At 31.5% G+C, this 16,524-nt stretch overlaps 4 protein-coding genes across 4 annotated transcripts in view; 3 read left to right on the top strand and 1 right to left on the bottom strand.

The window, feature by feature from the left end:
* The window catches only part of LOC101495585 (ABC transporter C family member 13), a 15,193-nt gene extending 10,582 nt beyond the window's left edge, over positions 1–4,611 (top strand). The window contains exons 26-36 of the mRNA XM_073367586.1: positions 1–106; positions 197–250; positions 538–660; positions 1,747–1,845; positions 1,999–2,091; positions 2,184–2,294; positions 2,379–2,540; positions 2,756–2,943; positions 3,099–3,288; positions 3,493–3,660; positions 4,274–4,611. The exon at positions 1–106 is cut by the window's left edge and continues 5 nt beyond it. Of these exons, the coding sequence (XP_073223687.1) occupies positions 1–106; positions 197–250; positions 538–660; positions 1,747–1,845; positions 1,999–2,091; positions 2,184–2,294; positions 2,379–2,540; positions 2,756–2,943; positions 3,099–3,288; positions 3,493–3,660; positions 4,274–4,354 (1,375 nt within the window). The 3' untranslated portion in view covers positions 4,355–4,611. The remainder of the gene's footprint in view (positions 107–196; positions 251–537; positions 661–1,746; positions 1,846–1,998; positions 2,092–2,183; positions 2,295–2,378; positions 2,541–2,755; positions 2,944–3,098; positions 3,289–3,492; positions 3,661–4,273) is intronic.
* Positions 4,612–5,569: 958 nt separating this feature from the next.
* On the top strand, positions 5,570–9,023 carry LOC101495913 (beta-ketoacyl-[acyl-carrier-protein] synthase III, chloroplastic-like). The gene is made up of 8 exons (XM_004486553.4): positions 5,570–6,021; positions 6,279–6,427; positions 6,710–6,846; positions 7,083–7,188; positions 7,267–7,385; positions 7,743–7,807; positions 7,893–8,115; positions 8,517–9,023. Exons 1-8 carry the CDS (start codon positions 5,858–5,860, stop codon positions 8,736–8,738), a joined length of 1,185 nt encoding a protein of 394 aa, XP_004486610.1. The 5' UTR covers positions 5,570–5,857; the 3' UTR covers positions 8,739–9,023.
* Positions 9,024–10,725: 1,702 nt separating this feature from the next.
* On the top strand, positions 10,726–12,834 carry LOC101496244 (ACT domain-containing protein ACR11-like). The gene is made up of 9 exons (XM_004486554.4): positions 10,726–11,041; positions 11,246–11,303; positions 11,389–11,514; positions 11,614–11,708; positions 11,782–11,866; positions 11,957–12,016; positions 12,115–12,276; positions 12,350–12,418; positions 12,525–12,834. The coding sequence occupies exons 1-9, from the start codon at positions 10,857–10,859 to the stop codon at positions 12,585–12,587; spliced, it is 903 nt and encodes a 300-aa protein (XP_004486611.1). The 5' UTR covers positions 10,726–10,856; the 3' UTR covers positions 12,588–12,834.
* A 1,626-nt stretch (positions 12,835–14,460) lies between these two features.
* On the bottom strand, positions 14,461–15,636 carry LOC101496569 (probable WRKY transcription factor 40). Its single transcript, XM_004486555.4, has 3 exons — positions 15,439–15,636; positions 15,290–15,358; positions 14,461–15,217 (listed from the first exon to the last, which is right to left on the bottom strand). Exons 1-3 carry the CDS (start codon positions 15,517–15,519, stop codon positions 14,558–14,560), a joined length of 810 nt encoding a protein of 269 aa, XP_004486612.1. The 5' UTR covers positions 15,520–15,636; the 3' UTR covers positions 14,461–14,557.
* Between the last annotated feature and the right edge of the window lie 888 nt (positions 15,637–16,524).

Raw genomic sequence — 16,524 nt, 5'->3', positions numbered from 1 at the left:
TTCCGATCTTTATACAATCGATGATTCTCTGCCTTTTATTATGAACATTCTCCTGGCTAATTTTGTAGGCCTGTTGGGTATTGCAATTATTTTGTCTTACGTACAGGTATTCATAGTTTTTTTTATGCACTTTGAGATTTTAAAATTTGCATAACTGTCTCCATCATCACTATATTTTTATTTTGGTTCTCTGTAGGTCTTCTTCTTAGTTCTGTTATTGCCATTTTGGTATATCTACAGTAGGCTTCAGGTATTCATTTTGCTTATTATCATTTTCTGCGATTTAACCACTCTGCTTGTTTTAGCTTATAAGTTAAAAAACTACTAGGATTTTTTATGTTATTGTTGGGCATGATTTGAAATTCTTCATGATTGTGGAGTTAGTATGGAATAGAAGTTTTATATTACTAAATAGAAGTTTATAATACTATAAATCAATTATTTTGGAATAAATTGAATTTTAAATATTAAAAACCTTAATGACTTCTTTAACTTTGTATGATAGACAACATTCAACTGATAATGCAGTGGTTTCAGTTCTTCTACAGGTCAACATCAAGAGAATTACGAAGACTGGATAGTGTTTCTCGTTCTCCAATATATACATCTTTCACAGAAACACTTGATGGATCCTCAACTATTAGGGCCTTTAAATCCGAGGTAAATATTTTTGCCATTTTCACAAATAATAATAAATAGTAATTTTTCTTCGTATATATTACATAGATCATAACAATTGTAGGTAAGGAGTGTCATTGAATGATGTCCAATTCTTACCGCTACCAGCATTTAAAAGCTATTTAATTATAAATGTGGAGGCAGCAATCTTTGAACTTTGGATCATGTGGGTAGAGAAACTTTTGCACCATGTTGAAGAACTTTATAAAAAAATTTAACTGCTAACCAACAGACAAAAAAGGGTATTTCTAATCTAAGATGTGATGATAACAAGGCTTATGGATGAAAAATAGCTACTAGTTAAAAATCTTATACTTATTATATCCATGAACTAGATGAAAAATTGGTGCATGGAAGGGGCCTACTGGTACAAATTATTGTTTTTTTGTATTTCATAAACCCACTTTAACTATGTGAGATTTCTTATAAAAATTTCTTTATCCATAACCAAAGATTTAGAACTGGCTGGAGACTTTATTGTTTCACCTAATTTAATAAAATAAGTCTCTTCTCAAAATTAAGAAAGTGGGAGTATAAAAAGGAAGACACTGCATCCTCCCCGAAGAAAGCAAATGAAAACAACAGATGAACGGGCTGGCAGTTCCTGCATCCTTTCAATGTCTGTTACTATCAGAGAAAGGGATGGCTGGAGGCTGACCGACACAAACAACTAGTATAAGTTATTGTGAAGGTAACTTGGATTGATAGGTGTTTATGAAAATAGCCAAACGAGAGACTTTCAACTTCATCTCACTCTGACATGCTTGTTTAGGTTCTTGGTAAATTGGTTTGCTTATGTTGAATATGTACTTAGAGTTGTCCAATTCTTTAATGGTCAGACTTCAATCATTGAATATGTCAAATTAAATTTTAATACAATTTTTTGTCCTTATTTTTATTAGGGTGGATTTTGTTGTGCCTTTTAATGACTTCTATTACTCTAGTTTTTAAGTTTTGTTTCTTTGGTCTTATCAGTGCCTCATTTGCTTGCCATGCGTTGAGATTTTCATACTAGCCTTTTGAGTTTGTGCAACTATTTAACTCTGGTACAATGATTATTGTGGACAGGGTTTTTTCTTTGCCAAATTTATTGAGTACGTTACATTATATCAGAAGACTTCCTATACAGAGATAGTGGCGAGTCTGTGGCTTTCCTTGCGTCTTCAGGTCTGTGGCTTTCCTTTTGAGTTTACTGACATTTCAATCAAAGAAAATATGGCAATGTACCTAAAGGTTTACTTTGCAAATTTATATCCAATATTAGGTTTGAACTTATGAAATTTGGAATATCAATTGTTGCTAATAATGACTTTGTTCCAGTTATTAGCTGCATTTATCATCTCATTCATAGCCCTGATGGCTGTTGTCGGATCTCATGGAAGTCTTCCTATCAACTTTGGTACCCCTGGACTGGTTTGTTTGTTATCCTTTTAGCAAATCTCTGACTTGATCAACTGACTAATACAAAAACTGACCATGGCACATGTTAAAAAAAAAATCATCAGGTTGGATTGGCACTCTCGTACGCTGCTCCAATTGTGTCTCTGCTTGGGAGTTTTCTAACAAGTTTCACTGAAACAGAAAAGGAAATGGTTTCGGTCGAAAGAGCCCTTCAAGTATGAATAGACTTATCTCACTTAGTAGTAACATTTTTAGATGTTATTGACTCCGACATTTATCAGACATTAAATGTTTTCTAGTACATGGATATTCCTCAAGAAGAACAAGCTGGATGTTTACACTTGAATCCAGATTGGCCACATCAAGGAGTTATTGAATTCCAACATGTTACTTTGAAATATATGCCATCTTTACCACCTGCACTCTGCAATCTTAGTTTTAAAATTGAAGGAGGGGCACAGGTAGTGCATGATACTACTTTGTCCCAAAATATAAGCAAAAATGAGTCAAAGAAAGTGGATGTATTTGATCTAAATTTTGAACCAAATACATCTTTCTTTGACCAATTTTTGCTAATATTTTGGGACAGCAAGAGTACTTAAATTTGTTCTGTTCTCTTAGATTCTTGGATTATGTCTAACAGCTGTCTAATTATCATTGCATGGCATGTAATCAGGTTGGAATAATTGGAAGAACAGGTGCTGGAAAGTCTAGTGTGTTAAATGCCCTTTTCCGTCTTACCCCAATATGTGCAGGCTCCATCACAGTTGATGGCATGGACATCCAAAACATTCCTGTGAGGGAACTACGCACACATTTGGCTATTGTTCCTCAGAGTCCATTCTTGTTTGAAGGACCACTAAGGTACTCAATTTGAATGTTTTTTGCACATTATAATATTCTTTACTTTTACTATCCTTTTGGGAAATAGTTGCATTAGCCATTAGCATTTATTTTGATTGCACCTATATTTCATGTCTACTTGAAATCCTGTATTTTGAACTTATTCAAACTTTTAGGGATAACTTAGATCCGTTCAAAATGAATGATGACTTAAAAATTTGGGATGCACTGGAGAAGTGTCATGTGAAAGAGGAAGTAGAAGTAGCTGGAGGGCTGGATATTCTTGTAAAGGAAGGGGGGATGTCTTTTTCAGTTGGTCAGCGGCAGCTTCTATGCCTTGCACGTGCACTTCTTAAATCTTCAAAGGTAAGACTGATAATTTAAGACAAGTGGTCATACTATATATTTTCATCATTCTTTAATTTTGTGGTTGATGTTAGTATCTTCATAAGCTGTGACTTCATTATAACTCATTCTGTCATACAAAGAAACGTGTTTCTAGATATTATGAATGAAAATATCTCAAGTTCTCAACATAACATGATCAATATATTATTGCAATGTGCTTAGGTTCTTTGTTTAGATGAATGCACTGCCAGTGTAGACATTCAAACTGCTTCGCTGCTGCAAAGCACCATATCAAGTGAATGCAAAGGAATGACCGTGGTCACAATTGCTCACCGGATTTCAACTATCATAAATATGGATAACATTCTAATTCTCGACCACGGGAACCTGGTATGTTTTATCTTCTTCATCTAAATTGTACTTCTTAGATCATCTATTATAGTCAACATCTGGTTTTGGTCTCTTAATATTTTTTTGAGCAAATTTAATTCAACTTTTCAATTATTATACTTGTTGAGAAATTTTACATTTGATGAGATATGACTTGAAAATATGTTTATAAATGAGAAACAAAACTCACAAATCGAGGATTGAGTTAGGATCAACCCAAATTTTAAAATGATAATGGAGCATATCTAAAATCCATTGTTCCACTTGCTATTGAACCATTTGGGTCACGCTCCAGATGTTTAGTCCCGGACGTAAGGGGTTTTGTTGAAAAGTCTCACATTAAAAACTGAAATTAAAGAAAATTGACTTGATTTAATTAACCTTACAAAATTGTTACATTCCTTGTGCATGGGAGAAGCAACAAAATGAGTTACATGTCATTTGTTAACTTCTATGTATGTGTAGTTGTTCGTCACATGTTAACTGCATATTCTGAGAATTTCATACTATGTCTATGTATTGGTTTCCATTCAAAAGTCCCTTGAGCCTCTAGTATTATTAGCCAACATGAAATAACATCAGTTTCTTTTCTTCTTTCTTCCCTCTTTTTAAGGCTGAACAAGGAAATCCGCAGATTCTTCTGGAAGATGGCACCTCTATATTTTCTAGTTTTGTTAAAGCTTCATCCTTGTAACCATGGAAGGCAGCTAAGGTTGAGTTTGGTCTGTTGTTGGTCTTTAGCCATACGAATATCAAATTGTTGAGGCCATTATTTAACATCAGACATTATCGGCAAAGAGTGTCAAATATGATTCTCTATAGTGGTATATCATATAAGTTGTTTTGGATCTTTTATTTGTTGATCAGCTTCTGTAAAATATGAAACCTAAACTAGGAAATAAATCCATATGATCTAAGTTATAAATCCATATTCATTTGTGAGAAATGTCAGTAACGCTCTTTTCAACACAAACTCTTCAATTTGTTGAATTTGAGAAGAAACTTGCCATGTGAATCCCCCCACATAGAGACCATTTACTGAGACCAATCATTCGATAACAATTTTCAGAGTTAATATAATACTCCCTGTTCAACAGTGTCACATTTGTTTATTTAATACATAAAAAATAAAAATAAAATAAATAAATAAATAAATAAATAAAAAGATTATAAATATTTCTAAGTACAAGTCAAATAATAAATTTTTTTGGGACATTTGATATATTGAGACGTGGTTATCGCACTATCATCTTCTTCACACTTATTATTGAGTTTCACATTAAATATGTCAATAATATATAATTTTTATCCTTCAATTATTAAGAAAGTGAAGTAAATGATTATTTAATTCTTTTTATTTTATTAAGGGTATTGCTTTGCAAAAGTAATTAATATATTTTGTAATTCGAAAATAATCTTATAATTTTTTTTTAAGAACACAAAAGTTGTTCAATCATCTCGTAGTTGGCATTTACAAATATTAATTTCTAAGAAACTGGCTGTGATCACGTATGTTGACACGTTTAATCATACAATAAATATTTAGCAACGATCCTTCATCTTATAGTATTATTAACAACGTTTTCATAGTCTTGTGGAATACTAGTAATTTCTTCACCTTTTCGTTGATTTCCCCTTTGATATCCTTGGCGCCTCTTTTGAGTTAATTTGAAACCCGGTTTAGATGCAGTTCGAATATGAGACGTAACCGAACCGGTTGGAGTTAAATGAAAACTGGTCCGTCCATATATAAATGAATGAAATGTTAGTTCAGCGAATGACCCCACACTCTAAACTCTAAAGCCTGACCAGGTCAACCACTCTCACTTTTCCATCTGCATATAATCTATTCGCCTTTTTTCTAGTTTTCATTTAATGAAATCTTTTCATTTATTACTATTTATAATTCTAATCTCAAATTAAAATTAAAACTAAAACTAAAATTAAAATTAAAATTGCCAGACACACAACACAAGAAAAACACAACATTGGAGTTTCCTCAACCAAATTTTCCCACAATCTCTTCGGAGCTACCTAAGATCATTCTTTATCCTATGCACTGCGTTTTCTTCTTCATTCTTCTCTTCCATATAATAATATAAATACAAATACTTTATTTATATACAAATTTTCCTTTTGCCTGTATTGTAGTATTAGCATAATTTGTACTGTGTTGTTGTTGTTATTGTTGTTGTAAATGGCCAATGCATCTGGGTTGTTCCATACTCCTTCGGTTCCAAACTTCAGAGTAAGGGTTCGTCCTCTCTCTCGATTTCAAGGTTTTTCCACCAAAGTTTATTGCTCCGGTAACATCGATGGAGCTCATACCACTGTTTCCCCTTCTCAATCTCGAATACCCAGGTCTGTTTTTCATTTTCATTTGCTCTTCCCGATCTGAATTTCTTTCAAACTTTTTATTTTTAATCACACCCAACATCAATTTCAACATTCTACTTCTAGGTTATAAATCAGACACAAACATGCTTTTGATTTATTGTTCTTGTTGTTGTTCTTGTTGTTATTTTGGTTGGGATCACAATTCACAATTTGAATGTTATGCTCCTGTTTGTTTTTCTAGTATTCTTTCATGCAATTCATCAACTGTCTTCACTTCACAGGCTTGTAAGTCAAGGGTGCAAGTTGGTTGGATGTGGTTCTGCTGTGCCAGCTCTTCAGATTTCAAATGATGACCTTTCAAAAATTGTTGATACTAATGATGAATGGATATCTGTTCGCACCGGAATTCGGAGGCGGCATGTTCTTTCGGGTTAGTCTTTGGTTTTTTAGTCCTTTGTTATTGCCATGCATACTTTCAGATTTAGGCTCTTGATGATGAATTGACAAGATATTAGGCACCTCGAGTGTTGTTTCTCATAGGGTGAAACTCTTCCATTAACGGAGCATTGTTAGCTTTGTAAATCACATTTTTCCCTAAGCTAGACCCATAGTTATATATAATTGGAAACTTGTTTAGAATCTTATTGGATGTTTTGTAGTACATTGATCATTGGTGGACTTGGCTTGCTATTGTTTCTTGTTGTGCTTACAGGTGGAGATAGCTTGGAAACTTTAGCAGCAGAGGCAGCCAGGAAAGCTCTTGAGATGGCAAAGGTCGAACCTGATGATATTGACTTAATATTGATGTGCACGTCAACACCGGAGGATCTTTTTGGTAGTGCTCCACAGGTAAGTGTTCATGATGTGTCTGTCATATTGAGAACAATTCTTTACATTCTGCTGATGTCTTTAAGCTTAGATGATTAATCTGTTGTTTGGCTTTAAAACTCTTTAAGTGATTAATAGATTACTTGAGATATTATGTTGTTCCAAGATCACTATTAAATATTGAACTTATTCCTATACTGGTATCTCTCCGAGATTGGGTATCTTCGTTTAATCTTAATTATCCTTATGAGTTGCAGATTCAAAAACAACTTGGCTGCACAAAAAATCCATTGTCTTATGATATTACGGCTGCATGTAGTGGATTTTTGTTGGGTTTAATATCAGCTGCTTGTCACGTTAGGGGTACGAGTTGGTTATTTTGTTGACTCAATACCCACTAAATGTGCTGAAAATAATTTCTCTTTATCGTTGTGAATGCAGGGGGTGGATTTCGCAATGTTCTAGTTGTCGGAGCAGATGCTCTTTCACGACATGTTGATTGGACGGACAGAGGGACCTGTATTCTGTTTGGTGATGCTGCTGGGGCTGTACTAGTACAGGTGATTGTCCAACTTGTGTAGCAAATATCCGATAGCAATTTGGCCTTATTTCTTGACTGCAACTATTAGTTTGCTGGTCGTGTTTGTGTATTCTTTGTTTAAGATGAAGTCAAGATATCGAGTCTTGTAAAATTTAAGACGATGGAAAACTGTTGTCCTAATCCTTGGAATTAGTTTTTTGAATTGCAAATAAAAGATAACATATGTATGAGATAAGTCTGATGTTCTTAGTTTTTCACAAGATATAGTTGTTGCTTGGGAACAACAACGAACTTATTATTTTTTATTCAACAAGGAGAAGTACTTTATTGTGAAGACGTATAAATTGATTTCATTGGTATTATTATTACATTGCAGGCCTGCGACAGTGAGGAAGATGGTTTTTTTGGTTTTGATTTGCATAGTGATGGTAGTGGTCAAAGGTATGTGCTTGTCATATTATTGAGAAGAGCTGTTCTCTTCTTCCTCTAAGCTATGTAATTAAACACCTAGTCTCTATTCATGTAGGCATTTGAATGCTGGCATTAAAGAAAAAGTATCAAATAATGCATTGGATTCAAATGGGTCTGTGCGGGGCTTTCCTCCCAAGCAGTCCTCATATTCGAATATTCAAATGAATGGCAAAGAAGTCTTTCGCTTTGCTGTACGATGTGTTCCACAGACAATTGAATCTTCCCTTGAAAAGGCTGGTCTCCCTGCATCTAGCATTGATTGGTTACTTCTCCATCAGGTGCACAAAAATTTATAAAAACAAAACTCATGCATGCACATATATGGGCAGACAATATTGTGATCAATATTTAGGGGATATTTATTTGTTGAATGACCGGTGCAACTTGGTATGGTTTCTTCCAATGAGTTATGGTTTGACAATGTGGATATTTTATGCATTTGTATTTTGTGACATTTGTGATGCACAGATGGTGGTCGTTGCTTTTTTCTGCTAAATTAGTTGGTGTCAAGTTCCTTTTGAAATATAAATAAAAAGGGTGGTAATTGGAAATATAATATTTTAGTTTATATCTTAGCTGCACATATATTGTGGTATTATCGCTTCACTGATTGATAGGATCAATAGTTTATTGAAAATGAAAAACAAAATGTTATTTGAGTACTTGATGATAAATGCAGGCAAATCAAAGAATTATTGATGCTGTTGCCAATCGATTAGAAGTCCCCTCAGAGCGGGTGATATCGAATTTGGCTAATTACGGTAACACAAGTGCAGCGTCCATTCCATTGGCTTTAGATGAAGCAGTTAGAAGTGGGAAAGTTAAGGCAGGACAAACTATTGCAGCTGCTGGCTTTGGTGCCGGTCTTACTTGGGGTTCGGCAATTGTTCGTTGGGGCTGAGTCGTCTTTCTCAGCAGCATTGCATTTGCAAATAGCCGGCATTTTCAAGTTCAAGTGCAACTCTCTAAAGAATCCAATTTCTTTAAAATATATGTAGAAATGGGGTAGTGAATTTGCACAAGGATAACCAGAGAATCCAACACTTCCTCAACTTTTGTCCCCTTTTTTTTTTCTTCAATTGATATTGTCTTTGGTCTTGTTTTGTCAAGTACCAATTTTCTTTTTTCGAGATATGTATTTGTCATTCAGATTTACCATTTTAAATTAAAGGAGGCTTACTATTTACTATGTTTCTAAAGGGTAGATTGTAAAAAACAATGCAGCATGAACAGTGGCTGCTTCATTGTACTCTAGATATACATCCTTTCAACACCAACCAACTACCTAATTTCAAATATGTTTAATATTAAATGCAAAAGGAGTAAGCATAGGAATTTCCGATATCTTTGCCTAACCTATGTGGAAGCTAGAGTGACATCATTTTTTTCAGGGACGAAATTAAATCAGGAAGAAAAAAAAACTTTGCAACAGTTTCTATGTACAAGAAGGCAATAATAATTCCTAGAAGTTGATGACACAATCGATGCGTTAGCATAAGAATATACATAAAATAGTATGAAATTAATATAATCCTGCTTGGATTAGTTTATTTTAAGGAATTTTTATTTTATTATTAAAAGGTAAATTGTAATTAAACTCTCATGGATTCTTGACTTATTCTATATTATAGGAAATGAAATTAAGTCACACTTTTTAACATAAAAATCTATTAAACACCAATCTTTCAAACAAAAGCTAGAGAAATTGGAAGATTTATCCGTGTGTGACTATGTTATGATTTATTGATGGTTATATGGTGGCAACTAAGGACATTGTAAACATTCGTTTTAAGCAATAAAGTTATTAAGTAACCTACCCTGGTAACTTTGAATATTTTGGCAGAGGATATTCGTACACTGAATGAAAACTTTCATAATTATTGTTGTATTTATTGGTCAGAAAAATAGTCCTAGTAATAAGTTACCGATTAGTTTGTTGTTGATAAATATACACCGGTCCACATATGTCATGTTTGTCCAAAATTATAAACCTAACCATAATAACTGTTAATGTGTGTGAGATGGTGTCATGATGAATGATATTATGAGTCAACGCTTAGGTTGTTTTGCTTGACATTTGAGGTCTACAAATGCATACATTGTAGAGCTTCGGAGGGTTTAAAGTTATTGAGTTTTATATTGATTTTTTTATATATTGTAATTTCGCGAGGGTTTTATTTGGTCACAACGTCAAATAAAACATGTTTAGACACACATAAATAAATAAATTAAAATAGAAAAATATGTAATTAAATTATTTATCTTTTAATTTTTTTTTTATGTTTAAATTTGTGGTTGTTTGGTTAAAAAAAATCAAGAGATTATTTGAGGAGAATTGGCTGGTGAAGATTTACAATGTTTTTAGTTTTGATGTATTTAGAGTATCTATTTTACATTTAGTTTCTTAGTAGTTTCTTCGTACTTTAACCTCTTATTAAAAAAGTGACAATTCCCGTAAAATAAAATTTATATAAATCAAAATATTCTCTGCACATAATTGAGATTCATGTAAGAGATTAATATTTCTTAACATATATTTTTTTTTTTTATATGCATTTATCAGAAATCAAACTCTTAAAGAATTGATTAATAGGTCAAATATCTATCATCTGTGTCACACCATGTTAATTTCAGACTCTAAAATTTTATGTGGTATACTTGATTTCTTTGTATATAATAATTTAAAATTAAAATTAATTTTATGTTGTAACAGTTATTTGAATATTTAAAATGAGTATAAGTGAATGAATTAAAAAAAAAAAAGGTGAGTAGGGACCGGTTTTATCTAGTGGTACATAAGAGGGCATATTTGATTGAGAAAATTATATAATCTGGACCAAACGCGTCGCTATTTTATTAGTTGTCGAAATGTATATCAAGATTAGAAGTGAACGTCACACATTTATTTACATTTCATTAACCTCATCTTTCTATCTTATTTCTTTCTTCTTCTTCTTCTTCTTCTTCTTCTTCTCTCTCATTTCATCACTTCTTCTTTCTCTTTTAACATATAATTTCAATGGCTGTGGCTATGTCTGCTTGCACTCTTGGTCTTCACTTTAGTCCTGATAATAATATTATTAATAATAGTAACTCTTTGAGAGCTTTGGAAAAATCCATTTGCAGTTATAATGCCCCTATCTTCAAGGTCACTTCTATGAACTATGATACTAATAAACCATCTTTGATTCTTCACAGAAAAAGGTACATATATTTATAAGTAATGGCTCTGGCACTTGCTACCTCTGCATCTGGCAATATTTATTTTCATTCCTTTTGTTATATACTATTGTTGTTAGATACTTGTTTTGATGTGGTTAATTAGGCTGCAACCTGCAAGGCATGTAGTTGCAAAAATATTATATTAATTAATATATTAAAGTGTCCATTGTAACACCATTTTGTCAGATTATCATCAGGAATTACAATAATCCCTCGAGCAGCAACAACTGTTTCTAATGTGGAGGTATTTTATTTATTAAATAAATGATTTGCATGTGAATAAAGCATTATATAGTAATTGAATTTAAATATGTATGTGTGGAGAACAGGATGGAAATCAAGGTGAGACAGACACAATCCCAACTCCAATAGTTATAATTGATCAAGACTCTGATCCAGATGCAACTGTAGTCGAGATTACATTCGGTGATCGCCTTGGTGCTCTTCTTGACACTGTAACCATTTCCATTTCTCTCATCCATTTTATTTTTATATATATAATATTAATGTAACACTATGCATATATAAAAAAGAAATGTGTATTTTGATTGCAGATGAATGCATTGAAAAACTTGGGGCTGAATGTTGTGAAGGCAAATGTGTATCTTGATTCCTCTGGCAAGCATAACAAGTTTTCCATCACAAAAGCGTAAGCAAAATTGTTGTGTATTATGTTATGGATCAAGTTATATTGTGTACTAATTGATTTGGATTAATTGCAGTGATAGTGGAAGAAAAGTGGAAGATCCAGAGTTGTTAGAGGCAATTCGTTTGACAATTTTAAATAACATGATCACATATCACCCGGTATATATATATTATTATATGCATGCTTCTCATCATTTGGTTTTAACTTAAATTACATTAATTTACATGGTTTTCAAAATTGTTGTAAAGGAATCAAGCGCTCAATTAGCTTTGGGAGCAGCTTTTGGACTTATGCCTCCAAAGGAGCAGGTGATTAATTCAATATCTGAATTCTGAATTCTGAATTCTGAATTCTTTATTGTTGGAATGAATTTGGTTTATATTTAAATTTAAATTAAAAATATCAGGTTGATGTGGACATAGCAACACACTTAACAGTGTCTGATGACGGTCCAGATAGAAGTTTGTTGTATGTTGAGACAGCTGATAGGCCTGGATTATTGGTTGATCTTGTAAAGATTATTACTGACATTAACATTGCTGTTGAATCCGGTGAATTTGACACTGAGGTACCTACTAACTACTATAATTCTTTATACTATCATTTCAATTCATTATTATAAACAAATAATGTCTTGTTAGGGGCTGTTGGCTAAGGCAAAGTTTCATGTCAGCTACAAAGGTAAAGCCATCATCAAGCCTCTTCAACAGGTAATTAACTAACTAACTCTACAATCTTAATTTGTTGAATCAATTATACTACTATATATATATATTAGACTTTATTTACATGCTATGAATAAATTTTATGTCGCAGGTTGTTGTTAACAGCTTGAGATATTTCTTGACACGCCCTACAACTGAGGAATCCAGTTTTTAGATCAATTGTCACAACCAATTGCAAAACACATTTTATTTGTTTTGGGAATATAACAATAAAATTGCCATTTTGCTATGCATTTTTCACCAAATAAAAAAATAAAAAAATTGGCAATGCATATTTGGAGGACAAATGTAGAAATATAGTTAGCCCAAAGATGGAGTACGTTAACTCATTCAACTTGGATACCATTGCAGAGTCATCCTTGTAAATTTATCTCTCATAATCTTCTTGCTTTGCTTTTCCACGGCTTTATTCGTATTTTATATTTATTAATATTGAAATATGTTAAAATTAAATTTTATGAATTATGTAACATAATTGTTGATAATTTACATTAAAAAAATTTAATTTATATATTTTTGTAACCTAAGTATCTTTTTTTTTCATTGTGTACTCAACAATAAGAGTTGTTAACCCTTTGAAAAAGATGTTAAAATTTTAATATAACAAAATGTAAACTATATATATTACAACTTCATTATTATATTTTTGAAGTAGTTTATCTGTTTGTGATTCACCTTAACAGTTAACAGTAGTATTTGATACACAAATATGTAAAAGTCAAATACTATTATTAGATGAGTCAAAAAGAATTACTACTATTAGATAATGAAACGTATTACACTGTGAAGAGTGCCATTTAAACACAGAAGAGTGCACCCCCTCTTTTTTATTATTAATTTATTGACTAACCATTCGTTTTAATTCTTAAAATTATAGTGTCAATCCATTTATAAAATAGTAGTTACTTACTTTATTAATGTAGTGTGACAATGCATATGTCAAAAGTTTTATTATTTTACTTTTTACACCATGAAAGTATTGTTTTAAAAAAAAATGAAGCATCAGATTTTCCAAAAAGAAAACAAAAATGAAAATATAATATAAAACCCAAAAAAAATAGTTTAAAAAAAAATGAAATGTCTCATCACCCAAGGACATATAAGTCTATTATTTAGCCTTAATTAGAATTTTAGTATTTCTATTTTCACTAATTCATAAAGTTGATTCTCTTATTTTAAAAGTCGATAGATTTGATCATTTTTTTTATATTTTTAAATTAAAAAAATAATGATTTGACATATTTTAAAGAATTTTGTATATGATTTCAGGATATATAATCATCTAGATACATTAATTATCCATTTGTCATTAGTAAAATTACAAAAATGAATAATTTATGAAATTGAAAGTGAAATTTTTATATGATTTTATTGCGATTTAATGAGTGTTAATCATTATCATTGTATCATATGTCACGTTATTTAAAACATGTCGTATCCCTGCTTTTTAGTCAAAAAATCAGAATGAAATATCAAAACTGTCAAATTTTAAAATAGAAATATTGATTTCGTAAGTTGATAAACTAAATGACTAAAATTGAAATTAACAACATGAAACATTATCAAAAATTAGTGGCAGGAAAGATTTATGTATTTTTGTTTTAAAAAAAATTATGAAATTTTAAAAATTCTGAGTTTTTTTTTAAATAGATAGATGAAAATCGTAATTTAACGACTAAATACACGACTACGTTTGATACTTAGGATCACGGAAGTGTTCGTTGATCCTTTATGTCAACCAGCTATTTTTAATTTATGTTGTAATGTTATTTCTTTCTTTTTTTTCAAACTTTTCTGCCACCTACCGAGAAGATTATTATTATTATTATTATTATGCAAAACAAAATGAAACAAGATTCTTTACTGAGCAGTATACATCCATGCAATGCAATGCTCTGTTTATCTCCTCTGTTATTTTCTCTGTTTTTGGTCAACTTAGTACTGCATTACCTATATTGCTGAATTATGGACGACTTTTAGTGTCAAACAAGTCTTTCTTTTTATCACTTCTACTCAAATCAATATTTAGATGCAAAGTAATTTAGCCACTCTAATTCCTACTTTACTTAATGGATCAAAATGAGACCTTTTTCTATTTTGTATTTACATATAATTGAAGGGATCCTAATTGTGATTTAAAACTTTTCCTGATATAGCAGCTGCTAGTGCTGCTCTGAAATTAAGATCCGTGGTCAATGAAGTAGCCATTTCTTCCACCAAAAACTTATGAGGTACTTGTTCTATTTTGGAATTCTTCATCATGATATTCTTAGAAGAAGAAGAAGAGTCGTTTTTGTTCCTACTAGAATTATGATTAATGGTTGGATCCATTTGAGGATGATTGTGTTCACCTTCATAAGTTGCAACAACAAGTGATGGATCATCCACGGCTCTTTGCACTTTCTTCTTCACTGTGCAGGTTGGAGCAAAGGAGCATTTGAAATATGCTCTTGGTGAAGGGTTATCCCTTGTCACCTTTTGTCCATATTTTCTCCACTGATATCCATCTTTCACAACAAGGGATGAATCAGATGGTTGTGTCTTGAAATAAAGTCTTGAAACTTTAGTCTTATGAATATTGGATGTTTGTTCTAAATCAGTAGTAATTGGTAATTTCATGCATGAATGTTCATCACTAGAGGTGGAGTGAGATTTCCTTTTCTTTGTGATATATTCCATCAATGTGTTGTAATTCTCACACATCTCTGTTAGCCTTCCTGTCAACTTCTTGTTTTCTTCACTCACTCGCTTCACTTCTTCCACCAAACCATATCTTGACGAGTACTGAAATTAAATCTTTTAAATCAATTTATATAAGGGGACAATTAATATAATAAAACAAATTCAACAACTAACCTCATCTAATTTTGTGGAAGACTTGGTCATCATTCCTAATGAGAATAAATTGTTTTCCACCTCATTTTTCTGATATATAAAATGAACACACAATATTACAAATTACTACATGGAAATTGAATTTCTATATATATATATGGTGTACTTACGGGATTAATAATGAGTTGTTCATGAAGACTGATGTTGAGATCCAAGGAAGTGTTAATCCATGATGAAGAATTATAATCCATGGAAAATAAAAATGAATGAAGGTGAAGTGTGTGTAGTGAAATTAATATAGAGGCCGCCAAGGTAGGAATAAAGAGGAAGAAGAGAAGTTGAAGAAGGAAGCTGTGAGGAAACACATACACGACTTTCCAGAAACACATGTGGAAATTATGTTGTTTATTTATTATTATTCTTTCTATAACACTACTAGTATTTGACTATATACACCAAACACTAAATATCAACAACGTGTGTCTATCTTTTTTTTCTTTTTTTAACCTATTATTGGCAATATGTACTACATAAATTAAAGTTGTATTAACTGATTTAATTATATCAAATGTATTTTAAAATGGTTAACAAGTGTGAATATGTTAAAGGGATATTAAATGCAGATATTCTTTTTCTTTTGAAACGGTCAAAATATATTAATAAAACAATTCTTAATACAGGATATACTAATAATTAAAAATTACACGTAAGTTTCAATCACCAATAACTGATTCTAACCCATAAACAATTACATTACAAAAAACCATATATATCTCAAGAATTCTAAACACCAAAGAAATGAAATTGTAACTTGAACTCACATCTTTAGTTTTAAACTATGTCCAAAATAATAATTTGATCTTCTAAAAAACAGTTGTTACATTAAAAATCTTTTGCTTAATTAAAGATGTATAATTTAGTTCAACATTTTTCATAAAGACCACACATAAGTCCGAATACCTATATGAGTACAGTACAGCTACCTTAGCCTCTCCATGCTACATTTTTAGAGAAACCTTAACTCCATACTTGTCTCTATTTTAACTAGCGAATATAAATATTACTCTTTATTTTATTAGCGAGTATCCGTTAAATTATCTCTAATGTATGTACGCAATTCAATTTTATCCATAAATACACTCGTATACGGACTTTTGTCATCCATATTGTTAAAAGTGATTTTTGTGACAGTTTATATATATATATAAATAATTCAAATGAGAAAAATTTTATGATAAGAGGTCGAATAGAGTTAA

Source organism: Cicer arietinum, chromosome 1 (genome assembly GCF_000331145.2).
Source record: "Cicer arietinum cultivar CDC Frontier isolate Library 1 chromosome 1, Cicar.CDCFrontier_v2.0, whole genome shotgun sequence".
Lineage (NCBI taxonomy): Eukaryota > Viridiplantae > Streptophyta > Magnoliopsida > Fabales > Fabaceae > Cicer > Cicer arietinum.
This window is presented reverse-complemented; position numbering and strand designations above follow the sequence as displayed.

Excerpts from the sequence above, each read along its gene's own strand:
- LOC101496569 (XM_004486555.4), bottom strand. The coding sequence starts at position 15,519 with ATGGATTATAATTCTTCATCATGGATTAACACTTCCTTGGATCTCAAC. Across the intron at positions 15,359-15,438 it reads AACAACTCATTATTAATCCC|AAAAATGAGGTGGAAAACAA; the intron begins GTAAGTACACCA and ends TTTATATATCAG. Across the intron at positions 15,218-15,289 it reads CTTCCACAAAATTAGATGAG|TACTCGTCAAGATATGGTTT; the intron begins GTTAGTTGTTGA and ends ATTTAATTTCAG.
- LOC101496244 (XM_004486554.4), top strand. The coding sequence starts at position 10,857 with ATGGCTGTGGCTATGTCTGCTTGCACTCTTGGTCTTCACTTTAGTCCT. Across the intron at positions 11,304-11,388 it reads CAACTGTTTCTAATGTGGAG|GATGGAAATCAAGGTGAGAC; the intron begins GTATTTTATTTA and ends TGTGGAGAACAG. Across the intron at positions 12,419-12,524 it reads TCATCAAGCCTCTTCAACAG|GTTGTTGTTAACAGCTTGAG; the intron begins GTAATTAACTAA and ends TTTATGTCGCAG.
- LOC101495913 (XM_004486553.4), top strand. The coding sequence starts at position 5,858 with ATGGCCAATGCATCTGGGTTGTTCCATACTCCTTCGGTTCCAAACTTC. Across the intron at positions 6,022-6,278 it reads TCTCAATCTCGAATACCCAG|GCTTGTAAGTCAAGGGTGCA; the intron begins GTCTGTTTTTCA and ends TTCACTTCACAG. Across the intron at positions 7,808-7,892 it reads AGTGATGGTAGTGGTCAAAG|GCATTTGAATGCTGGCATTA; the intron begins GTATGTGCTTGT and ends CTATTCATGTAG.